We start from the raw sequence: 25,192 nt of genomic DNA, 5'->3' as shown, positions 1-25,192 counted from the left end.
CATAATAGGATGATTAGATATCTGGCACCGGCGTTGCGGCGTATCATTCGATGGAAACGAGAGAGAGAGAGAGAAAAAATACGAATAGAGAATGGCATTGTTCATATTGGACAGGGCGCCATATTCCCGCTACCTATTAAAAGTCGCACCTAGTTGTATCTGCTCAAGTGCTTACATGAAAGAAAATAACATTTCCCATCCGTTCAAATTCAAATTACGCCCAAATACATTTCAAGCCCGTAGCAAAGCGCCGTTGGCATGTCCCGTCGCTCATAAATACGGCCAGACCCGGACAAGGTAGAGATAGATAAATCGCACGAGGAGATAAAAAAGGAAGAGGAGGGCCAGCAGAGAGAAGACAAACAACGTATAGCCGAAGAAGAGAAAGACGATGATGTAGATGACAATCGTCCAGTGACACATGAGAAATTCGGCAAAGATGGCAAATGTGCCTAAGTAGAGGATTGACTAGAGCTCTCCCTGAGACACATCTTCGGCAGTTTTCTCAGGGGGGAAAGCCTTATTTACGGGCCCTAAGAAATCCGACATGACCTCCTTCAAGACATCAAGGGTGATTTGCATGTGGTCGCCCGTGATGGATCGGAATCGAAGACCGCCCTTGCTGTCTAGCTGGCGAAGGCCAAGCCAGTCCTCCTTGTACTGAGTCTGCTTTCGCAGGGGAATAGTCTCGGTGCCATTGACCTCGGTGAACCAGGAAGTCTGCTTGGGAATAACAGTGGTATCGTCCTCAAACATGTACATGACAAAGTTTGAGAGGCTTGCGATGTTCTCCTTGTACTGTTCGTTCTTTTGCGCTCGCTCGTTGTTGATGTCGGCCAAGAAATTCGAGTGTTCAAGATAGGTATCGTAATCGTTTGAGTCGCGGTAGTACTGCGCCGGCACCAAGCGGCTCTGGACGAAATTGCTCCACGTGTTGAACCTCAACAGAGCCATGGCTCCTTTACACAGGTAGTCTACATTGCCGCACGTCTTAAACTCAGAGATGCCGTTGTGTTGGCTGCCAAAGGTGATCAAGTTGCGAACCGGGGGGTTGTTGCATCGCTCGACGTATCCGCGAAGGAACTGTCCTCCCTGGGAGAAGCCGATGGCGTCGATGGCCGGGGCGGTGGACAGGATTGGGTGCTCGGCGAGGACATCGCACACGGTCTGTAGCTGCTCGGTGACGTTTCCGAAGAAGGTGGCGGATCGGTCGGAGTTTGGGTCGGTGCTGAGTCCGATGGCATATGTAAAGGTGCCGGGGTGAATCTGGTCTGCCAGCTCGCCAACTTCCTGAATGCCCTCGGAGCTAAAGGTGTCGCCTAGACCGTGCCAGATGACGAGCGGCAGCGGTGTGTCATCATCTGCGTCGTCTGTGGTATGGAGGGAGAATTTCCAACCAAGGGTGCGGCTGGCCAGCAGAGCCGTCGCGAAGAGGGAAGTGGTGGCGCGCATACTGAGAGAAGGACTGGAGAATAGATAAATCAAATATTCTTGTGATTATTTCGAAACCTCTAGGTGAGTGCTCTATGGATGTCAATGAGGGAGGTTGAAAGGATGAAGATGAAGACGGGAGGCTGAAACAGACGAGGTTGGAAGAAGCTGGTGATGATGCGGCAGGCCAGGCAGGGATTAAGCTGTCAGCGCGCGCGTTATCGTTATCGCCGGGCAGAAAACTAATCCAGGGGCGGTAATAGCCTCCAAGACTGTGGGCGGTGGCGGAATAGCGTTCAAGACTGCGTATGTATGTCCACTAAAGTTTGGGCCCACAAACTCCAATCAGTGGCATGAATTTGAACGTTTTGGAAACGAGATGTCGGCGTACCCTATAGTCGGATAAGTTGAAATTCGGGAATAGGAACCAATGGATACATGCGGATTCAGCATATCGAGAGACAAGGAGCATTCACTGATAGAAAAAGGGGCTGAGGAATAGGTGTTTTATTTCATTTATTTTCCTAATGTTTCCCTGTCACACTCAGTTCTCGATAACCGATCAGACAGCTGAGTTCGAACGTCCTTTTTATGTTCAACCATCATTCCCAATAGTCCGAAGTAGGTAGCATATGTACGGGTATAAAAACCAGTACTAGGTACTATGCCATGGTTGAGTAGCTTAAGACCGCTATGGCAATAACATCACATAGCTGTACTTTCGTACGAGAATGCGCTCAACAACGCATGTCGTAGTCGTGCTTAGTTGGGTGGAGTGAGTTGAGGTGCTGCTGGAGCATCGCTCGCAGGCGCAGAGCCGCCTGAAAAGGTTGGTCGGAAGAGGTTGAATGGAAGACCCATGGCCACAGAGGCAGAGGCAAGGGCGGCGAAAAAGAGAGTAGCAGGCTGCATGATTGCTTGAGTTGTGTTGTGTTGTTTATACGAAAGACTGAGCTTGAAGATCTGCTGATAAAAGGAAGGGTATCGGTGCGATCCAGCGCAAGATGATTTATATGTAAATGCAACGAGGAAAGGAAGGATTCAAGTTGATGTATCGTGAGAGCTAGCTCACTAGAAGTGAATGAAACAGAGCAGTGTAAATGAACGGTTGTTGAACAAGATGGAACAACTTTACAAACATTGAGGAGGATGGGGCGCTCCTTTAAGCTGTTCCGGCAGCAGCGGTTTAGGGGGCAGATCGAGAAACTTGTCCTTGAAACATTTGCTAGTCACTTACTGCTTTACTCTAGATGGGAGCCGAGTTTCATGCAGTTTGTCTCCAAGCTGAGCCGTTAGACCAGCACATGAGACTTGGAACCGGCGACTTGCTACGCCATGGGTTTCAGCCGTACGCAAGGGGGGTCAAAGGCAAGACGAGGCATGGTCGTTTAGCGGCGCGCTTAATCGTTGTTGGAAAGTCGCTGGTTCAATGCATTCAAGCGCTTTGTAGAAGCCTATCAATATCTTAATTGCATTCCAAGGGTGCTGGTCCCTGGGTGTTGTAACACCACAAAGCGCCTCTTTGTACATGTAGTTTAACAGGTCACCAGCCGCTTACAGAAGATCGATTGGCTGCGGGCGATTGGGAGCTTCAAAGCCACAAGCATCCATTGTTTTACAACCATATCTTTTCCTCTTGGAGTGACTGGTAGCAATCATCCCAATTACTGCACAATGCATGGTATCACCTATTGGCATCTTTTAATTAGAGAGTGAATCCGATTCCTTGGTTCCCTGCTGTTATACCAGATGCTGAAGGGATAGCTATAGTAGTCGATGCCAGAATAGTGTGAATGAGGGCATCGGATAAATTGCAAGTAAGGTACTGGTAGATGACATACTCGAAAAGCTGCTTCTTCTGTATATCTATATTATTCTTTTAATTGTACAGTCTATTATCACTTTTATTCCCCCCCTTTCTTTTCCTTAAAAATCAGCCCAAAGCCTGGCCTCGCGCACTGCGTCATCACGCGGACTCGATCCGCGCCCCAGCGGCATGGCTGCGCGCCGCAAAAAAGTTGAGTGGGCCTCTATGACTGCCAGCACTTGAAGGCATAATTCCATCTTTGACTCCTCCATCTCGACCTCAACGACTCTCATATGCGACAATTCGATCCTGCAATGGCGGCATGTTAGTAATGCTGCAGACGGCAATCACGCAGCGCCGTCAATAGTGGCTAATCGGGCTCTTGGGCAGGAAAATTGGGCGCAAAAGGGCATCATTTAACCTCTTCACGAAAGCTACTCCTCCGCCAGTCGATCCCACTCGAATCCCCCCAAGACTGTGGCCGCCTACCTCTTTCTATCTCTCCATCTCCAAACCCCTCAATCATAAACATGTCTCCCACTGACCTCGAGGCGCCGCCAACGGCTTCGAATGGCGACGCAGCTCCCCGAATCGGGCCTCATCCGGGCTACATCTCCAGCTCGAATCAATACGCCTCGGAGCTCAAGATACGGCGCATGCTCAAGGAGAATGGCTGCGACCCCGCGCGAGAGGATAACTACCGCTTGCAGGGCGTCCAGCTCATAGACACCGTCCGGCAGCATCTGAATCTGTGCGTTGTACTGCTCGACTATCGCTGGCCATGGACAGAACTAACCTCTGCTGCAAAAAGCCAGGCCGGTACGGACGTTTGACACAGCATGCACCTATTTCCACAAGTTTCGGCTCAACTTTCGCGATGCCGAATACAACTACCAAGACGCGGCCCTGGCATCGTTGTTTGTCGCGTGCAAAGTTGAGGATACGATTAAGAAGTCCAAGGACATACTCGCGGCAGCCTACAACGTCAAGAATCCTGAGAAGCCCGCCGCTTCAGACGACAAGGTGCGTGTGCCTCGTATCCTATATGGTGGTCCTACTCGTTTGACCCAGACTGAATTAACGAAACTACGCAGATTTTTGAGTCACCCGGTAAAATCATCATTGGACTTGAGCGACTGATTCTCGAGACGATCGGCTTCGACTTTCGCACTCGTTACCCCCAGAAGCTCCTGGTCAAGGTCGTGCGCAGCATCCTCGGCCCTGACCAAGGCAAAGAATTCTTCAACATCGCTTATGCTATGAGCATCGACATGTACAAGACGTTTGTGCCCATCAAACGCACCACCTTCTCCATGGTCATGGCTCTTGTGGAACTCACAGCTCGTATGACGGGCAATCACTTGGACAAAGTTAAGGACTTTGCCGCGGCGCGGCGGCAGTACCATCGCCCAGCTGTGCTCGAGACCATGCTAGACATCCTGGACTTGTACGTCCAGTACCACAAGTCGACCAAAGTCGGCACGCAGTTTGACCTAAACCGATTCATGGACATCAAAATCGCCCTTAACACGGAGCTCGAAAAAGAATTCATCTCTCGACACATGTACTACTGCAGCCGTTGCGAGAACGAAGAACCTAGTCCCCTCACCCCTGGCTCGATCACTTCGCCAACAGCAACGTCATCATCGTTACCCGGCGACTTGTCCATGCGACGAACGGCGCGCGGCCAGGACGGCACCATGCGATTCGTCTTCGACCCCGAGGCGGCTCGAGAAGAGCAAGATACGGTGGCTCAATACTATAATGAAGAGTATGAAGAATACGAAGTCGAAGTGGAAGAGCCGATACCAGTGCCAAGACACGAGCACCCTGAGGGAGGTGGGCGTGGGGGATATCGTGGTGGACACAGTCATGGACCCCGAGATAGGGGTGATCATAGGCGAGGAGGGCCGTATGGAGGAGGATACAGAGGGGGGGACAGGCATTATCGCGGAAGGAGATTTCATTGATTTCATTAAACACCGATGACGTGCGGGTATGATATGTGTCATCATGTAGTTGGCTTGGCTGGTGCCTTTGTTGGTCACCTTGTTGGACGTCATGTTAGATCACATGTACTGCATATGTAGACAAAAGAAGCAAGAACAAAGAGGAAAGATGACCAAACAGACGGCCAAAATCAGATCATATGTACTGCGTATGGAGATAAAGAAAGCAAGAACAAGAGAAAAGATGACCAAACAAACCGCCAAAATCGGATCACATGTATTCCGTATGTAGACTAAGAAAGCAAGAACAAAGGGGAAAGACGGCGAAGCAGACGGCGGAAGTCGCAATGGTTTACAAAGCGCACAAGATGCATATAACTACTCCGAAAACATAAATACCGTGGAGTGGTTGCTTTCGCTTTCCTCGTCCCCAGGGATATCCATATCTGATTCTATAATCGGCTTCAACCAGAACTTGACATTTGCACGACAAACCATGTCTTACAACTCTGACTCGTCAGAGACCTCCAGCGTACAGAAAGACTTCCTAGGTCCGGCTCCGCGACAGGATATCGAGTCAGTAATTCTTAAGATCTCCTCTGAACCAAGGAAGAAGCTAATGGAACCAGCATCGTCGTAATTCCTGGTGTTGAAGGCGAAAAAAGGTGTCCGTCGGATCTGGAAGATGCTAAACCGCTAGAAGACTTGCTTTCTAGCCGAATTGACGAGATTCGAGCAAAAGTAACTTTCGAATATGATGTCAAGGCAACGTTTGGAGCTGGCAAAACCTCTGGCTTCGATGAGGCGGCCGTCAACTTGCTTGAGGCCATCTGGAAAAACAATAACCAACATCATAAAAACGAAACCGGCGGAAGTAGAGACACCAATGTTGTTCCATTGGTAATGATCGCTTATGGTTTGGGTGGCCGAATTGTCCAGAGAGCGCTATGCATGGCTAGGCGGAGCTTGAAGTATCGATCGATCGAGCTTCGAACTGAATTGCTGGTATGAGAATATGCATGCCTCGAAAAGTCTATATTGAATGAGGTTGCTGATACTGTACAGATATTTGTTGGCACACCACAATACTCGTCAGAAGACGACGAGTTGATGGGTGATCTACTCCGGGGTGACGTGAGTCGTGAATTTCTCTCTTTTGCATCGCGCTATCGTATTATATCCATCTATCGAGACCTCGAGATCAGTTCGTCGCAGAATAGCTTCCTCTTGAATCTTCCGACGGAAAAGTGCCTGCCTCGAAAGACCCGACCCGTTGATCTGGGTCGATTTTACCCGGAAGACGAAGAACTCAAGTCATTGACTAGGGAGATTGAAAGTCTCCTGAAGCCGAAGCATTTTGACGGTTATTACTGCAACTACGTTGCCTTTTGGCGATCTTTGAATGAGAGGAAATCTTTGAAGATATATCAAGATAAGCCCATGGCGCAATCTCAATTCTTTGGGTGGATCGAAGAAGAGAACACAAAGGTTGAAACCTGGCTGTCGGAACCGGCTTCTAAGATCCTTCTCGTGAGCGGCGATGAGGGCTCAGGAATGCGTCTAGCATCCCAATGCCTGATGGAGGAGGCAGAAAAATGCTACAAGGAGAGTGCTATGAGTACCGTATCCGCTTCTTTCACCTTTGACTCCCTTGACGATCGTTTCAATACCCTGGAAGCACTACTTACATCGCTTGTATTCCAAATTTTACTAGCGGATCCAAATCTATTCAGTTTCCTTGCCGATATCGAAGCGAGCTCCGTTGCAGATATGCTTTTGGATGACACCAATGAACCAGCGGTATCTCGACTCTGGCGCTTGATGAAGACTTTACTCTCATACCGCGGGAGATGCGCCATTGTTTGCGGTATCAACGCCCTTCAAGACTGTAAGTCAGATTATACGACGTTTTTGGAAGATCTCATCAATTTTTCCAGTGTATCGGAGGCAAGCTTCAAAATTATCATTACCAGTGTTCATGATGGAGCTAGACTTAAGATCCCTCTTAGCATTGCCCTAGATCAGGAGAAGACCATGGAGTTGCAGAGATATGAAGTCAAGGAATCTGTATCTGAATTAATCCGCACCAAACCCGGTTTAAGAGAGTTTGAAGGCTTCATTGCGAGCACGATATCCAAATTAATGGGCACAAATGTCTGGCAGGCCAACCTATACCTCAAATACCTGGAAATGAGTATGAGGCATACTACGCCAAAGTCTATCAGAGACACGATGACACTGCAAGGCGCCGAACCAGTCCAGTCGATCATAAGCCATACTCTCCACAGACTCACGGATCATGACCAAGATTGGAGTTTGAGAATGCTTGCATGGGTCATCTACGGTTTTCGACCGCTTGAGCTTCCGGAGTTGGCCACGGCAATGGCCCTGGATTTGGTGGACCCGGCCTCCGCTCAGAAACCAGTCTCTTTGGATTGTGACCCGATAGATGACTGGTATTCTCGTGATATTTTAGCGGACATTCAGCTCGCTCTGGGAGATATTGTGGAAATTCGCGGTATGGAAGTGAGCATCGCGAACCTACAGCTTAGGCAAGCCGTAACGAAAGAACTGGGAAGAAGAGTAAACAGGTCAGACTCATCATCCGAAGCAGAGGGAGAAAAGTTCAAGACAACAGAGCTGTTCAAAAACATTAACCACCTTACGATTGCTCAGATATGTCTTGGTTACCTCTCAGTAGAACGCATGGAAAGAGTCTACGAATTTTTGGATGGGCAGCATCTGTCACATTCTGGTCCTTACCAAGACAATTTCTGCATGTATGCTGCACAATACTGGCCGGCTCATTATCGATCTATCCAAGGCCCTGCTACTGAGGTCATTGATGCAATACTGAAACGACTTCAATGTCCTGCCTGGCTCGCAGCATGGAGAAAACTGAGGGATCATTTGGGATGCCTTGAGCATAGGATTCCCGAAATCCCAGATTTCCAGGCACCTGTCTCTTTCTATTGTGCTAGTCTGGGCTTGAGAGCTGCCCTCGGGGTGGCATTGGAAAAAGAGGTTCAGATGATCGATGACGGGAGCAAAGATGTAATCTTGATGGCAGCAACGAGATCGGGCCATCTGGAGACTGTCGAGTATTTGCTCGCGAAATTTGATTATCAACAGGATTCTATCTCCAAAGCCATCACAGGGCCGCTGATAAGTGGAAACCAAGCTGCGATATCAGAACTCTTACGGAGGTTCCAGTGGGAGCAAGAGTCACCTGTCATTGCCTCTCTGTTAGAACGAGCTGCATATATGAATGGGCCTTTAGGGTTGATACGGAATGTCGCCGATCAGCTTAAACGACAGCAGAACGATTTGACAAACTACCTACAGCCTGCTTTACACGCCGCAATCAAAGTGGGCAACAAAGCCGTGGCAGAAATTATACTTACCTTGAAGTCATCTGGAACTGAGGCCACTGAATCAGCTACAGATGAAGAAAGCCAGATACAAGGCTACCAAACCAGTCTGTTACACTTGGCCGTTGCAAACGGAAACGTTGAATTACTATCGATGCTCGCCTCGGAAAACTTACCAACCGATATGAGAGATGAGAAAAACAGGACGCCACTTCATCTTGCCTCTATGCTGAGCTATCAAAGCATGGTCCGTCACTTGATCGCGATGAAAATAGATGTCAATGCAAAGGATGTTCTCGGTCGTACGGCTTTGCATTATGCAGCTCTTATGGGACACCTTGAAATCGTCAAAGAGCTACTGTGGGAAGAAGACATGGAGATTAATATGGAGGATCTCGCGGGGGATACTCCGTTACTGTTGGCCACTAAAATGCGACAGAAAGAGGTCGTAGAGGAGCTGCTAGAGGAAAACGCATCCTCTAGGAAACGGAATAAACTCAAGGATACGGCCCTTCACATCGCTATCCGTAATGAGGACGAGTCCATTGTTCAATTGATAACGGCAGCAGATGATGTGGATCTAGAGGCGAAGGCGAAGGATTCTTTTACACCCCTTCTCTTAGCTGCTGAAAACGGCCATTTGGATATATTCAAGCACCTTCTCAGCCGAGGAGCAGAAAAGAACGTTGTCAACGCTGATGAATTGACACCTCTGCATCTGGCAGCGAAGAATGGTCATGTGGCTCTCGCAGAGTTTCTGATCCAGAACGGCGCGGATATCGAATGCTTGAGCGATGACTACTCTCGGCCATTGCATCTCGCAGCTGAAGCGGGCCATGTAGCCCTTGTCAAGATGCTTCTTCAGTACAATGCAAACAGGGAGAGCCAAAATGTTTACGATCAGACTTCAGTCATCATTGCTTCTGCAGCTGGGAACGTGGAAACTGTGAGATGCCTCATAAACCATGGAGTGAGTCTTGATCAGGGTAATGGGAATCGCTGGACGGCATTGAGTCTTGCTGCCTCGCGGGGCTACCTGGAAATAATCGAGATTCTTCTTAAAGCTGTTGAGTCTGATAAAAAGTTAAAATGGGAGCAAGCTGACTTGAACAAGGCACTGCATGCAGCCATTCGAGGGAATCATCTATCTCTTGTCAAGCGACTTCTCGAGAGAGGAGCTGACATCGGAAGCAAAGACTGCGATGGCGACTCTTCTCTTTGCAACGCTATGTATGCAAGCTCAGTTGATATGGCTCGATTTGTGCTTAAATGCGGTGTGGACGTTCATCATACTAATAAAAAGGGACGCAGTGCTCTTCACTTAGCTATTAAAAAGCAACTTGACGAGCGCGTCGAGTTGCTTGTTGGAGCTAGATCGGATTTGAACATCTCAGACGACTGGCTTATCTCTCATCTGAATTATGCAGCGAAGAACGGTACCCTTGCATCATTCAGCATGCTTCTAGACGCAATAGAAGACATAACAATTCGCTTAAAAGCCAACAATACCAATTACATGTATGTGGCATGCAGGGGAAGGTATATGACAAGCATCCTGGACAGCGAAGACACTCTGCAGAGGATCAAAATGCTTGAGCAAAAGGGAGCGAATCTCAAAGCTCTCTGTGGACAATGGGGTTCTCCTCTACATAATGCAATAGCAACGCGCCACAAATACACCGATGCTCAATCTCTGGATGTTGTGGATTATTTACTTTCACGAGGGCTTTCGGTAACAGACCAAGATGGACAGGGTAGAAGCGCCGTACATATTGCCGCCTCTACCAGAGGTAGCTTGGACAGTTTCATCAGAATACTCGGCCGAGATCCAAATGGCTTGACACGACAAGATAAACAGGGCAGAACTGTCTGGCACCATGCAGCTGCTGTAGGCAACCTGCGTGTTCTGAGATATCTTTCACGGCTCGTTTGCTCCAAGGATTGTGAAAATGAATCATTTGAAGTATCCCAGGATCCACGCATCAAAGACGCCATCTCACAAAGCGATAAACATGGATGGACTCCACTAATATGGTCTGGCAAAACGAGAAAACACGAAGTTGTCTCTTTTCTTGTTGATTATGGAGCGGATGTCAACCACATCTCTCAAATGGGTTGGAATGCCGATCACGTTGCAACGTATCATGGTCAAAGGAACGTGACATGGCGAATGAGGAAGGCGAGGGAGAAAAGGATCAAGTTACAGAAATACAATTCGGGCGTTGTGGTAGATGATGATGATGATAACGGGCCACCCTCTGATTCTGATGCCGATGATGGCTTGAAGGAGTACTCATCAGTTTCTGTTGGCACAGCACTCGTCGACGGTAAACCCGTAGAAGAAGCCACTCGAACTAAGTTTATCTGCAGCGGGTGTGCGACGGTATGTACCTGTATCTTGTAATTACTTGCTATGAGGCCAATCCCGATCTAACAAATGTGTTTTCTAGAGAATATATGGACCAAGATCGAAATGCCAGACCGGTTTTAGTTTCTGTTTCAAGTGTTCTTGGACACAACAAGAAACACACCCCGGACGGACATTCACAATACAGCACGACACATATTGCACACAAGGGGAGATGCCACCTGCTCCTGATACAGATTCGGCGCAAGTGGTCTCCGCTGTGCCGTTGCCAGTCACTGATGCTCTACTTGACTCTGTTAAGGACTTGAGATTTAGCTCTTAATCACCATGCTTGGGATCATTGCGCTGTAGGTTACTTTATGTTGTGTTGTCTGGAACCACAGCTGAGAAGGGAGAGTAGACAAATACCAAGAGCATGATGAAACGAAGAAAGAAGATAATGAATGTTGCTGGAAACACGAAATATGTCCAAGTTTGGGATCTCTTTGATGACTTTATAGGAGACGAAATTGTTTATCAGAACTCGGTTGCTGAGGTCATCGTTAGATCTGAAAAGGCCTAAACATGGCGTTTTTATGCACACTAGATGATATTTAGAAGACTGTGTGTACTGAGTTAATGTTGATGGTGGTGATGAGTGTCTCAAAGACAGTCAATCTTTAAAGCTCTTTGTATCCCCGTTCTTTCCTTGACTTCTGTGAGAGACGTAAAAAAAAAGACAAACATAACCACGCGAGCAGCAATGATAGTTGACAGGAAAAAGAAAAAGAAACAAAAAAAGAACCGCCTAAATCTCAATCGAATGACTTTGTATAGGAAGAGCCCGATGCGGGGGTCGAACCCGCAACCTTGAGATTGCATTCAGAACGTGTGCTCATAAGAGTCTCACGCTCTACCGATTGAGCTAACCGGGCAAGTGCACAGGTCCAACGACGCCCGGATATCACCCGGGTGCCATTGGCCAATCACGAATCACCGATTGAGCCCTAGGCGGCTTGTTGAAACGGGATGATTTATTTTGCTTTATAGACTATTGAAAACTCATACAGAACCCTCATCTACGTGTAAGTAAGTGTTGATGAAGGAGATTGGACAATTTGTTCAACATATTGGGTCCAAGATACAATTCTGTGGTGATGAATGCGCACAAGAGTATAGTGTTTATGGTCCCTGAGATAGCGATGGTGGTGATGATGGTGAGGGGCTAGTAGAGCAGCAACTACATTATCGATGCAGAGTAACTATTGGTATCATTGGCTGGAAGGTCGGCAATGCTTCATTTCCCGCTCTTCTATTAGACTTACCTTATCAGTTAATTAATTAAACTGTCTATCTATGTGCTCCCTTCTTTGATCCGAGTGAATGTCTTGTCTCACCTTGTGAACCACGTGTGGACACACGTGATGCCATGCACCAAGCCGAACCACCTACCAATGGACCTCACCTCCGTTTGCCGTTGATATCGTCGTCTTTCCCTTTTTTCTTCTTCTCCTTCATAACTCCATCGCTTAACTGGACGATATTTGTGTCTCGTCATCACAAATTATCCATGTTCTAGAGAGTGCAACATGGCCAACTCCACGCCTTCTGCTAGCGATTACAAGGGCATTGTAGGGCCCCTCCTCCATCGCTGCTCTCATTGCCAAGTTGCTGGCCCAAAACTCCTTCGATGCAACGGATGTCTCTCTGTCCGTTACTGCAGCCGCGAGCACCAGGCCGCTCACTGGCCGAAGCATAAGTCTGCTTGTTCCAAGATCAAGAAAGCTCGCGCCAAGCTTGCCCAAGAAGACCATGCCGTCCGCAACGCTGAAGAGAACTTCATGACTCCTGCTAACGCCTTTGAATCGCATGCTGGCCACTTCTGGGGCATGGTGAACACACGAGATTACATGCGGGCGCGGATGGCGCTGGCCATGAAGCTTCTTCAACAGGCGACGCTGGGCAGCGTCAGTGAGGCCTACGAGCACATGCGTGACATGCTGCGATTGAACCGCAGTGACAACATGGGGATACGAGACATGGTCCCGGCTCTGATGCTGCGACTGGATCTCGACCAGGAATGCTATGATTTCGTCAAGTGGTGGGCTACCTGTGATCCAGATGGCCGATACGACTGGGGCGATATGGACTTGCCGCACCTCGATCTTCACGGTGCCGACGTCTTTGAGAAGCCAGAGTTTCTACTCGTCGAGCATTCGGATTTAAACTCACTTGTCGCCCTTCTGCTGTTAAATCTGAAGCTGCTCGTTGATGTTCATAACCTAAAGATCACTCGCAAGATCCTTTCCCGTACCCGCCTCCCTACTGAGCTACGGGATAAGATACAGCTGGCCGTTATTCGAAGTTCCCTCTCCAAAAAGCTCCAGAAAGAAGAGACCAGATCTCTTCTTCAAACCGAGTCAACTCTGATGAACCATATCCGCCTGCTTGGCGATGCCCTGAACAAGACTAACGACCAATTCATGTTCAATCTCTTTGATCCCGATGAGGCACTCTGTAGCAGGCCTGAGGCATATTCACGTGGGTCTTGGGAAGAAATGGCTTACTCAATGCAACATTCGTACGCCGCATGGTGGGAGATGGAGGGCGTCTTGGACCTGTTGAAGGATGTGCGCATGTGCGCAGCGCGGGACGTGGAGGATGAGATTGAGGATATCATGACGCTCGAGATGTTCAGATCAAGCTCGGGATGGAATCGTAAGGCCGAGGAGCTACTAGAGGGCGTGAGCGTGAATCGAATTTGGGGATACTTGGATTATGCAGCCGAGAACGCCTGCTACTTGGGCCCCTGGTCTGGACGACCCTCTGAGCAACGTACAAGGGTGAATAGGGAAAATCGGGCGAGAGCCGAGGAGGAAGATGACGATGAATGGAGCGACGATGAAGATGAGGTGGTATTTTAGAACGACTTTTGGTAGCTAGGTGTACAGAAAGTGAGGCAAAGCGGTGATCTCTCACAGTTGGAGGAAAAGTCTCTGTGACAACTTTGCTCGTGTCTTGTTCATTATACAAGTACAAGTCAATAGACGTATAATTGCTAAGTTCCATTTTATACAGCTTCTATGTAGTCAATCCCGTACATGCTAGTATACCAGCACCAACTAGAGAAAGATTCAGTTCAGGCACCAGAAGGGTTTCATCGTTCTGAGTACTTACGAATGCCTCCATCAACAACGTGTATAAATTCGACGGTTTGTGAAGATGAATTGATGTCTCGTGTCAATTGATCAACCCAACTCTGGACTTCGTCCAAGTACTTTGGGAAATGTGTGATACCTACACCACCGCAGCATTAGCGATATGTCTCTGGCAGAAGGAATGTAACTTACATCCGCCCGTATAACCGACAAGCAATGGCTCCTCTTCAGCTGAGGCCTCAGCATCCGACGATTGTACTTGTTCCGACGGAGCTGTGCTATGGCTCGAGAGTAACTCAGGATCGAGCAATTTATCGGACTTTAGAGCTCTGATGCAAAGAAGCATGGCAATGATGGCACTACCTGTTAGCATTGTCGCACGCTTTCTAACTCTGATTGAGATTTCACGCAAGACATTTGCACTTTCATAGTCCCATTTCCACTTGCTGCCTGACATAGACGGCAATTCCGCCTCGCACATCACAACAATCGAGTCTTTTTCATCAAGACTGCCAGACGTGGTGGTATCGCCAAGGTTTCCAATGAATGCTGTCGCCAAAGAGTTTTGCTGCCGAAGCCGCAATGGTAGGTCGACTTCAGAGATATGCCATTGGCTTGTGAAGAAGTCGACCGCCATTAGGCGAGCAAGCTCGCCAAGATATCTCCCGGCAGCTAGAGAAACCTGTTAGCCATGTTTACTTTTCGATAGATGGAAATATGTACTCATGTAATCGTACGGCTGTTGGCCGGGTATAGGAAGGTCTTTGTCAAGTAGCAAATCCCACTTTGTTATATAAGATTGGAGTGGTCCCGATGCTCCCTTCATCTCCCATTCAGTGTTGATAATGAACTCGGTAGAATTAGAAGAAAGCTCTCCCAGATCCATATGACGAGGGAGTTTGAAGCTCCCAAAACTGCTCAAAGGCATGGTGACAGTAGCGTTAGTGCCTGTTGCGCAGATGAAACTCTACACTCTGGTGTCAGCTACAAGAAACTGTCAAGGGAGGTGACTCACCATAGGCACTGGTTTACCGCACATGCTTTGGGCGTTGTAATTTGCCGTGACAAAGGTCGCTACCGCATCGTTGACAATGGCGGCAATCTTTAAATCTGGCAGCTTAGTTTCCAGCCGATCACCAAGTTTGACTCTGTGAGTCTCATAGCCTTGGATTAGAAGATGCCCCAGATCTATATCTGTAGCGAGAGTGAATCCTTTGGACAGTGCCATTATTTTAGCTTCCTGTAATGACTCTTGACTGTGTTTAGAATAGATATTAGCATCATAAACGTTGTATATCTGCAACAGCGTTGACTTTTCTTACATCATAGGGAAGGAAAACGTGATGCCGACAGGCAGAAATTCTTCGTCAAAGCCTTTCGGGAAACTCTTCTTATTGCTCATCACATCAATAATGCAACTTCCGATCCAGTTGAATATCTTCTGCGGATGTTCCTTCTTCAGATCCTCATCAATGTACCAAGACTTCTCGAAGGATTTATGAAGCCGACTCCTATTTGGAGCATTGTCACTTTCAGTCACACCACCCTGGTCTCCCTCGTTACTTGTGTCGAGAAATTCGATGATGCCTACTCGGAGATTTGTTCCTCCAATGTCGACGGCTAGGCATTTCCCTTTCTGATGTCCTGTCGACATATTCTGCTTCAAGAGCGGCGTTGGAATGAACTGATCCGATGAAGTCATTGCTAGGCTCCGAAAAGTAAGCCACAAATCCCTAGCTAGTGACCAAGGTTCCGAAGAATCGGGCGGCTCGATAGGGAACTGGTCTAAGAATGACTCTAGTGACGTGCTTTCAAATCCCATTTTGTAGATGGTTGCGCTCTTTATTGGACGGGTAATTCGAAGTGGACGTGAGTAAGTGATGAAGTAAATTAGCCACTCTTAATAGCACAAATCACTTTTATGGCTGGATGTTATTGAATATCTCAAAGTCGTCCTCTGAACTTGAAAAGATATATCAAGCGGCTTAATAGTCGTCAAAGGCTTCACTGAGGTCGTCTTGGTGAGGAGGGGAAGCAGCTCAATTGGCGGCTGAATGCGCCTTAGACCGTCCAACTACGACAAGCCACTACTAAAACATGCTCTAAAGAGGCCCTTAGCCGTCTTCGCATTCTTGGCAACGGGTGATAGCTCAGCAATTACGAGTAGTTTCGATGAACCATATAGTGGAACACGAGTAAGAAATTAGTACTATCAACAGTCAATAGTATCAAAGGCCCCATCTCACCCGCTACTCCCCGGCTGTAACATTTCATCTGAACGCCTCTCCCGTCGATGAGAACCTAGCCTAGAAATTGGAGCACAGCGAGCGGGCCACCCCAGGTAAAGGGCGCTGACAAAGTCCGCGATTCCCCGCTTACATAGTCTGCTGAACAATGGATTTGCTTAATGAGGTTGTCTGACTCGTGACCACTCCCAATAAGCTACGTGTACGGGCAGTCAAGACAGGCCATGCTGGCTTACCCTTCGGAATGAAAAAGTTCGGAACGGAACACTTTCCTCACTCTACCAAGTAGATATGTCCATATGCCGACAACCAGGGCTGTACTGGATTCCTGGCTCTTCACTGAAAAGCTGCCGACTTGGAATTCTAGTGTACCGAGTATAAACACAATAGACTCGTGCGTGGCCTGAGCTGTTCCGTGGAGGTCGGAATAAACGTGTATCCGACATTCAAAGCGCCAGGTGGCTCGATAGTGTCAATGAGTGAAGATTCTAACTCTAGACTCTATGCTTAGCAATTCGCCACATTTTCAAGCAAAGGACATTAAATTGCTGAGCTTATATACGGCTGAATGTGCAGTTATGGGTTACAGCGACCCAATGTTCGACTATTTAAAGATTCAAGATATCCTCTTGTCATTCTAGCAATCTGGAGATTTTACTTATTGTAGCTGCAACGAAAATTAATAATTATAAACTTACATAACTATAGAATCAGATATATAGAAGAGAGGTATACAATGCCAATTTTTTCACTGATCATGACCCCTGAGATTCCGATAGTCAATCTCTTTCTCATGTCACCGTGGGACCTGATAGTTATGAAATGCCTAACCACTTAGCTCTTGGAATCCCCAATAAATGCCAGCGGACGCTTGACCCCCCAAGTCGTCGATGGCGAGAACCTCCAAGCACCTTGATGCTTCCTTTCAAACCAATAGTGCACAAGAAGCCTTACCGGCCCGGGAACTTCGGGCCAGTCGCCCGCTCCTTCAAACTCTCCATCAGAGCTTCCAAAGACGATGGGGAAAATGATAGACTAACAAGTCAGCTTACTTCTCATGGGTAGCCACAAGGGGGAAAAACATGCTCACCTTGTCGCCTTTCCGCATCTCTAGATCGAACACGTTCCAGGCGTCTCTCAAAGCTTTCCCGTCATATGCTGTAAGATCTAAAAGCGTCTGGATCTCTTCTGTGAGATGTTGACTTAAAATCTTGCCGAAACCATCGATTGAAGCTCTCAGTTCCTTGCCGTCGTAGGTCTCGGGTTTGCAGTTGTTCAACCATGTCTCGAATTCAGCCAGCCCGGACTCAAAAGCGTGATGCTGAGCGACGTTACACTCCATGAGGCCCTTTTCGCCGGTAATCTTTTCAATTTGGGGGAAAAACAAATCTTCTTCGCCTTGGTGATGCTCACGAATCCATTGGCACCAGAATTGGGCGTATTTCAGCAAGTCGGCGATGTCGATGGAGGCAGAGACGTGAATGCATTGCTGATAGATGCTGTTGAGAGCTCGAATCATGCCATTGTGCGCAAATGCCATTTCTCGAGCGACATATACGGATCCATGGGCTTTGGAGAGGTCTACACCGCGGCCAGGTATAGAGATAAGGGTGAAAGGTTCATCAGCCCAGGGTGTAGCCATCGTGGAGATGTAAGAAGAGAAACTTTGGTTCCAAACGGTTCGAGACAGTGGAATAATTATCAACGTGGGAGAATTGGAATAATATTACATGAATTGAAAAGTAAATGGGAACTCATGTTAAATTGAATGGAATTACGCCGGTGTTATATAGCAATCGTTGTGAGGCGGTTCGTCTAGGGCTGACTGCGCTGTAAGAACCTTTGAAGCTTGCAAAGTGCCGTGATTGGACTAGGATGCGCTAGGACAAAGCCAATATAGGAATCAATATTCGTATCATCGGGTGAGCTTGTTCAGCTGCATTTCCGTCCCACAGTGTTGTGCTTGCATGACTCTTGCTCTTTGGGCCACAACTATGGCGCAGCAATAAACCCGTAATCGCTATTGCATTCCCCCAAATGCTATCAAAGGATGAGATACCTTAAGCTAGAAATGTACGAAACCTAGTTGCAGCCATATAAGGACTATAGCGCGCTATAGCGTAACAGCGGAAATACTACAGCACAGAGATCAATGTCGAGTCTTTCGGTTAAGTCAGGTTGACAACGGGTTGTCATGTATTATGGAGTACTTAACCCGCACTCCCTGCCCACAACCCTATTGTGGTAATCCATGAATAAGACAGGTGGCTAGCCAATTAACATGGCCTTATGTTTAATAATCGGCGTAAGCTGCTATGAAAAGGGGCGTAGCGGACATAAGGGCTATGCCTAGTCGGGTTTTCTGCCTGGGGTCTTGTCAACATAAAATAGTCTATGGATAAAGTCTACTCCGTAAAGGATAGGGCAATTAGATTCGGATGTATAGGGGACCCATAACAAGGCCTCTTGATAGTATTCCATGACTCTAACTACTGACTCAAGTTTCGCATTTAGATGTTTAATGTTCTAACAACGACAACATTGCGGTAGGAAGCTCTGATATAAAGTGTACATGTATATAGAGCGGGATACATGTACCATTTCTATGCTGTGGTATCCTATGGGCTTGGATCATGGCGAGCGATGTAGTAGGATACTGGATAGATGCGGTTATAGTAGCAGATACAAGCAGATGCACTTTCTACTTCTTGCTTGGATTGATCCAAACTTTGCCCTAGCAATGTAACTGCTTCGCCGGTGCACCAAGAATACCAATTTATAGATGAGGAACATCAAACCTTCTCGCTGAACCAGTAGGTAGTCCTCACAATAGCAGTGACCGCTGCCAGGATATCCTACAAGTCGACTGGTCTATCGTCTCCGACATTCTCTTAATAATAGGGTAGGCGTCGATACAGGCACCCTTAGCTCTCATGATTCCCAGATCGAAGCACTCAAACGTTGTATAAGAAGGGCAAAAGCTAAACTCTTTGTGTGGCGTCACATTCTTCGCATTGAAGGAGTAGTAGTTAATATAGGTAGGTACCATCAGAAAAGCCAGATCTCTTAGCACTTGGTGGCAAGTGACGGAATTCTATTTTGGACGCCTTTTGGCTGTCGGTCAGCTATACTTTACTACCTGACATACATACCTACATGTAGTATGCATTGCAGCTGTATTAGCATCTGCTCAGAAATGCCAACTACAAAGCTTACATACGGTAACCATTCATCGGGATGATTGCGGCCATACAATTCTGAGACTTACTAGATCTTGAACGATTAGGCATCAATTGATCCATCTCCTGCGGCCGCAGCCACGCCTAACCCCTCAATCTCTGTCAGATCTCACGTGGTTTCGAAGGCCACCTGAAAACAACTGAAATGCGTATGTACCTCGTATTCAGTCGACTGCAGGGCGAACATGTCTCATTCCTCCTACTTAAAAGTGTCATGTTACCACCGCCTCACCGCATCTTGGTTTACGTCATTAGCTTCCATATCTAGAATTACAATACGTGCTGATATACGGAGTACACAGAGGCATGGAACAAAGTTCTGTTTCCTCTATACAGGTCTCAAAAATCACCTTAGAACATTTACAATAACGGATTTGTTAATAAGAAGGTATTCAAATTGACGGCGATACTGCTCTAGAGCTCCCATACCTACAAACTTCTACTTTTGGATTATGAATGATCCGGAAGATCGGCGTGTCTCTCAATCAGTCACCAGCCGTACGTAGTACAAGTCAACGAAGGAAGGCCCTTTGACTAAAGTAGCGGTCTCTCTTTTCTTTTTGCAGTAGTGTTTCTAATGGTGATGAATACTGGCAGTGCCGAATGAATAGAGGATTGAGTGAGACATGTGGCTAGTTACAATAGAAATCCCTCGAGAAACTAAGACTTATAAATGACTCATTATCCCCTCGCCGTCCCATCGTCTAAATCGTCTTTATCTCCAATCACCGTCTTCGTATCTATTACTGTTGATATTATAGGTCTTAAACGTCCTTTCGATATATATCTCTTCCTAATTAACGTACAAAAAGCTGTCACGATGCAGCTCACCAGCCTCTTTACAGCTGCTACCCTCGTCGTGGCTTCCACTGCTACTTATGGTATGCTAACGATCTTCAAATTGATTCACGAGATCATGTATTTAACTAGACATATAGTTTCTTACGACACTGGTTATGATGACCCTTCTCGTCCTTTAGAAGATGTGTCTTGCTCTGACGGCCCCAATGGCCTCATTACCAAATACCATTGGCAAACCCAGGGTCAAGTCTCCAACTTCCCCTACATTGGTGGCGCCCAAGGTATTACTTGGAATTCTCCGCAATGCGGAACCTGTTATAGACTGGAGTATGGAGGTCGCAGTATCCATGTCTTGGCTATTGACGCCGCTTATAATGGCGGCTTGAACATTGCGCTGAAAGCCTTGAACGAGCTTACTGATGGTCATGCTATTGAGTTCGGACATGTAGATGCTGTAGCTACGGTGGTTTCTACAAAGGAGTGTGGAGTGAATACCGTGCAATGAGGCATTAGAAATTCGAAAGTCTTTGGAATCACAAATGCTCGGGTTTATTATTCAGGGTGACTTAGGAAATATGAAAGATCATAGCCAGATAGCTGTATCCATTGACAAATTAGCTATTGAATGACTGTTGGGCCAAAAAAAAAAAAGATGAACCCAAGATTTGTCTTAGCTATCTTGGCTATTCTTGGTACATATAAGTGTTGGATCGTGACAATGACCTCATTATAGCAAGTGCGTGATTCTGGTAAGGTATTTAAAGCATATCTCTCTAAACTACCCTCTGTTCATGCTTCGCGACATCCTTCGGACAAGCATCTACCATGCCAAGCTTCCGGCCAGGTTTGAAAACGTGGCTGTTGGGCCATCCTTGCCCAGGGTAGCCATGTTGACGACAATTTCTGCACCAGCCTCTGGCGTAGAGCCGATGGAATTGAATTGATTGAGTTTCGACTTGACCAGGCCAGGGCAAACGGCATTACTCTTTCCTTGGTTCTCCTCCAGCAGCATCGAATAAGTCACTGCAAGCATGTTCAAAGCCGCCTTACTAGATCGATAGGACAACAGCGGTAACCGATGCGTAGGGTTTGCCTTGTCAGTAGCGGCGGTCATGGAGCTGAGCTCTGAAGATACGAACACCACCCGTGGGAATGTGGACTTCTTCAAGAGTGGCAGCCCCAAAGACGTTCACCTCAAACGTCTCCCGGAATTGCTGGCGCAGTGTGCCCCCTCCTCTTCCCGCCTCAATTATGCCCGGCTCACCAAACATAATACCAGCATTGTTGATCAGAACGTCTAGTCGCCCGTAGGTCTGGGCAATCGTCTCTGCTGCAGCGGCAATTGAGGATTCGGAAGTGACGTCTAATTGGATGTGGGAAGCGTTGGTGAGTCCTTCTTTTGCAAGCTCTGCGACGGCAGCGGCGCCGTTGGCGTCTTCACAGGAGCCAATCAAGACATGGTAGGAGCTGTCGCGGCTGGCGAGAAGCTTCGCCGTGGCAAGGCCGATGCCACTATTAGCCCCAGAGATAAGGACTATTGTTGTGAGGGAACTAGCTCTAGACGCCATGTTTGTATGGAATCTAGATGATCAGCCCTGATCACAGGACCGGGGAAATAGGATCGCGAGGAACACAATTCGTTAGAGAGGCGGATAAAGCTCGACTTTTGTGCCCGTGGTAATGCTGGGAAGAGGTATGAAGAGGCTTATCCATGTCATACCTAAATTTTGAGTCGTCAGTGTGAATGTTTATATAGCCCACCACTACTACTGTTCTTGCCAGTAAGTGAACATGTCTCGCAAATGAGCTGTTGTGAGCCAGACTCGGAGTTTCAAGTAGCCTGTCCGGTGGCCGGCCGATTTTGCCCCCATATTCGCGAAGTATGCAATATTCCACACTCGTTTGCTTTGGCTATCGTCAAGCCCTGTGTCAAGAAACAATGGCGATCGGTGTCATTGCTGACTTAAATTGATGCTGCTTCGCTAACACACAGTAAACAGGTAGTCGGTAATGAGTGATTGCCATATCAGCTGCATGCTAGTCCAAGCACAATCCCGAGTCAGAGCTCCCAAAGAGAGTTTGACCCGAAACTGCGTCAATTGATACCAAGGACGGCCAAAACCGCCGACGACTCGGCATCACGAAAGCGGGTCTTCCGGCGCCGGAAGGCTAGGGCTGGCCACTTTTGCCGGAGTGGAGCCCGGAGTACATGTAAAGAGCCCGGTAAATTTTGTGATCAGACCGATGACCTACGCTTCATAGTAAATTCCCGATTTTAAGTCCTCAGGCATGTTTTGTCAGATATACCTACGTAGGTACCCATGAGCTGAAGCCCCTGAGAGCAGAGGGTGCTTGACAATACTTCGGTATTTAAAATTACAGTAGTGTATAATCACTCTCTTAAGCTGACTAGGGACGGATCGAGCTTATTTAAATCATAGTGATCACGGCCATTGAGACCAGCGCGGCGGCAAACCTGTTTGTTACGACAATTCAAGAACAGTCACTCCTCGCAAAATGAGAGTCCAGCAATCATCGAGCTGCTTCTGTTGAGAAAAACCATGGCGAGACGAGCTCGGGCATATCCATAATTTTTCGATCTCTCAGTCAGTCACCCCATGAACATCTTAGCCGCACCATTCGCGAGTCTTGACGATCACGCGTTGATGGTTTTTGTCGAGGCGGCGCGGCTCGTATGAGCTACCGAATCACAGAATCAGTAAGTAACAAGCGGGTGGACTCTTGAGAACAAGGCAACATCAATTGTCGGAATTGGGTGTATGTATGCTCAGATAGCCGAGTATGTGATGACTGGCTAGCTCGTGTTAACACCGTGGAATATAGTTCATAATCCCGCCGTGACGGCCGCGAGCATCAAGCCTAACCCATCCGTCGTCGCGAGCCAGGTACCCAGATTTTCCTGAGCGCTATCCGCAGGTCCATACTGCATAGCACGTTGTTGCACAGCAATAAGGTCACCAAGATTGCAAAGTCGAGCCTGGGTGGCTTGCGGTTCTGCCAATGCATTGTCACGATTCTTCTTCCACAAGACTCTGCTCTCCGAATCCCAGAGTGCTTTGCTGCTTGGTAGAGGAATCGTACGGGGATCTGCGATGGCGTTGCAGTTTTCGGGTCCGGTAATTACGCTAAGGAGAAAGCCAACGCCAGCTACTCTTCCAATTGTGAGCATAGTTCAAATTATAGATTAATAGGGATTGGCAGAGAAATGGGCTGTGGGAGTGTTGTCGTACCGCCTCCGTGTCTCGTCGAAGATCCATTCTGTCCATTCGCATTCTGAGTGCCCCGAATCGACGGTACTGAACGGGCCGGGGCAAAGCTCTGCGAAATGCTCAGATAGTTTCTGCCAGCCAGTTTGGTGAGCCTTGACCAGGCGAGTTTCCGGAGATGGCTGATAAGGTATTTATACTCACCTGTAACGTCATGAACATGCCTCCATTTGCCAAAAAATAGCTTGGATCGGCATCAAAGAACCGCATAATGATGTATATCAAGACGGCTTGAATAGCTGCTAATGTCTCGCCCTTAGAAAATCCTGGCACCTGCAGAGGATGAGACCAAGCATAGGTGAATTAGTATACCGGGAGGGTATAGGAAGTAGCTCAAATACTAGCCTTGTTCGGTGCATGTAATTTGACTCACCTCTTCATTGAGTCTGCGCAGCTCGGCATCGACTGTGCGGCAGAAGAATTTCTCCGAACTGGCTGTTTTCGTAGCAAAGATATGGCATATACTGATGCATATTGCCAGTGACTCCGGTACCACGGATTGGGAAGGGATGCCGGTTACCTGTGGCGACATTTTACTGTCGACTTGACCAAGCCCACAACTATGCCGGTGCATAAAGGGCGGTAGCGAGTCTGGCCGTAGCATCATACGCGGGTAGGTGCAGATGGTGGATGCAATGAATTTGCGGCAGCTTTGAGATACTATTTTGGCGGAAAATCGTGTAATAGCTTGACTTGAGTAGCCGGAGACTGGCCAGCTGATTGCAGGTGGATTGTGACTTGGTGATAACACTGAAGTTGAGCGCGGAGCTGCGATGGACGATATTTCGGTGTTGATATCTGGACGTAGCTGAGACATTCCGTTCCCGGTAGTGTCATACGTGCCTATACCGTCCATATAGTCAAGGTCAAGACCGACATCCACTGCATCATGCCCTGAGACGGAGGTTGAAGTGGCGGTTGGGTCGTCGACTAATACTCCCGTCGGAGACAGCCCTTCGTCCAACGATATACGTCGGCCGTCATCTAGAAGGGTGTTTGGGAATATGATGGCACGAGCATGATCCTGTTGTCGTAGGCAGAAACTGGTTGAACGATGCAGCACATTCTGCCCACGCGTAGAGTTTGCTCCCATGTATGCAGCTGGAGGAGAAGTGACTGGGAGCGGCGAACCGGTTTGCATATCAGCCCAGTTGACATCAAACTCATTCGTCATCGAGATGGTGGGTGCGATCCTATGGCCCAATGAAGCATTTCGGCCTTTCTCGTATGTACAGGCAACCTGCCTCGTAGTACATGTTGAGCATGGAGATCCAAAGTTGCACTTGGTCTTTGTCTTTCTGCAGGCCTGGCAGGCTTTTGGTCGAGGTGGCGCTCTGCGAGCTACACGGCGGCGGCAATATTGCACATGGCGGACTTGTGTTGTCTCTGCATCAGTTCTGATCAGAGCCTGGCGCTTTCTAGTAATTCTTGACGGCCCTCGGTGATTTTACCTTGGTCAAATGGCTTGCTGCATATAGGACAAAAGAGCAGCGTGTCAAGGGAATCGCTGCTGGTGGGGGCGGATATATCGGATTCAACTGGTCTAAAATCCATAT

General features: G+C 47.8%; 8 protein-coding genes and 1 non-coding gene across 9 annotated transcripts; 3 read left to right on the top strand and 6 right to left on the bottom strand.

The window, feature by feature from the left end:
• Positions 1-79: 79 nt before the first annotated feature.
• Positions 80-1,581, bottom strand: V8C40DRAFT_244471 (Alpha/Beta hydrolase protein). Its single transcript, XM_083215662.1, has one exon. It carries the CDS (start codon positions 1,450-1,452, stop codon positions 469-471), a length of 984 nt encoding a protein of 327 aa, XP_083073821.1. The 5' UTR covers positions 1,453-1,581; the 3' UTR covers positions 80-468.
• A 1,907-nt stretch (positions 1,582-3,488) lies between these two features.
• Positions 3,489-5,550, top strand: V8C40DRAFT_244470 (uncharacterized protein). Its single transcript, XM_083215661.1, has 3 exons — positions 3,489-3,989; positions 4,054-4,261; positions 4,333-5,550. Exons 1-3 carry the CDS (start codon positions 3,769-3,771, stop codon positions 5,206-5,208), a joined length of 1,305 nt encoding a protein of 434 aa, XP_083073820.1. The 5' UTR covers positions 3,489-3,768; the 3' UTR covers positions 5,209-5,550.
• Positions 5,551-11,746: 6,196 nt separating this feature from the next.
• On the bottom strand, positions 11,747-11,840 carry V8C40DRAFT_t110. The gene has a single exon. It is a non-coding gene; the product is annotated as a tRNA-Lys (tRNA).
• Positions 11,841-12,283: 443 nt separating this feature from the next.
• V8C40DRAFT_244468 (zinc finger MYND domain-containing protein) lies at positions 12,284-14,028 on the top strand. Its single transcript, XM_083215660.1, has one exon. The coding sequence runs from the start codon at positions 12,495-12,497 to the stop codon at positions 13,827-13,829; it is 1,335 nt and encodes a 444-aa protein (XP_083073819.1). The 5' UTR covers positions 12,284-12,494; the 3' UTR covers positions 13,830-14,028.
• On the bottom strand, positions 13,800-16,242 carry V8C40DRAFT_244466 (hexokinase family protein). The gene is made up of 6 exons (XM_083215659.1): positions 15,386-16,242; positions 15,079-15,319; positions 14,787-15,030; positions 14,256-14,735; positions 14,083-14,202; positions 13,800-14,027 (listed from the first exon to the last, which is right to left on the bottom strand). Exons 1-6 carry the CDS (start codon positions 15,883-15,885, stop codon positions 13,987-13,989), a joined length of 1,626 nt encoding a protein of 541 aa, XP_083073818.1. The 5' UTR covers positions 15,886-16,242; the 3' UTR covers positions 13,800-13,986.
• A 901-nt stretch (positions 16,243-17,143) lies between these two features.
• Positions 17,144-17,951, bottom strand: V8C40DRAFT_287261 (hemerythrin domain-containing protein; the record flags this gene model as incomplete). Its single annotated transcript, XM_083222687.1, has 2 exons — positions 17,144-17,344; positions 17,400-17,951. 2 exons carry the CDS (start codon positions 17,949-17,951, stop codon positions 17,144-17,146), a joined length of 753 nt encoding a protein of 250 aa, XP_083073817.1.
• Positions 17,952-20,302: 2,351 nt separating this feature from the next.
• V8C40DRAFT_287259 (Cerato-platanin) lies at positions 20,303-20,854 on the top strand (the record flags this gene model as incomplete). Its single annotated transcript, XM_083222686.1, has 2 exons — positions 20,303-20,429; positions 20,487-20,854. Exons 1-2 carry the CDS (start codon positions 20,369-20,371, stop codon positions 20,852-20,854), a joined length of 429 nt encoding a protein of 142 aa, XP_083073816.1. The 5' UTR covers positions 20,303-20,368.
• A 315-nt stretch (positions 20,855-21,169) lies between these two features.
• Positions 21,170-21,917, bottom strand: V8C40DRAFT_274757 (uncharacterized protein; the record flags this gene model as incomplete). Its single annotated transcript, XM_083220638.1, has 2 exons — positions 21,170-21,442; positions 21,489-21,917. The coding sequence occupies 2 exons, from the start codon at positions 21,915-21,917 to the stop codon at positions 21,170-21,172; spliced, it is 702 nt and encodes a 233-aa protein (XP_083073815.1).
• Positions 21,918-23,194: 1,277 nt separating this feature from the next.
• On the bottom strand, positions 23,195-25,151 carry V8C40DRAFT_287257 (Zn(II)2Cys6 transcription factor domain-containing protein; the record flags this gene model as incomplete). Its single annotated transcript, XM_083222685.1, has 5 exons — positions 23,195-23,522; positions 23,601-23,710; positions 23,781-23,909; positions 24,010-25,022; positions 25,088-25,151. Coding segments are annotated over 5 exons (1,644 nt in total), but the record flags the coding sequence as incomplete, so codon positions are not given.
• Between the last annotated feature and the right edge of the window lie 41 nt (positions 25,152-25,192).

Source organism: Trichoderma camerunense (assembly GCF_050948025.1).
Source record: "Trichoderma camerunense strain CBS 138272 chromosome Unknown V8C40scaffold_8, whole genome shotgun sequence".
NCBI classification, from domain to species: Eukaryota; Fungi; Ascomycota; class Sordariomycetes; order Hypocreales; family Hypocreaceae; genus Trichoderma; species Trichoderma camerunense.
Note: the sequence above shows the minus strand (reverse complement) of the source record. Positions and strands in the feature narration are given on the sequence as shown.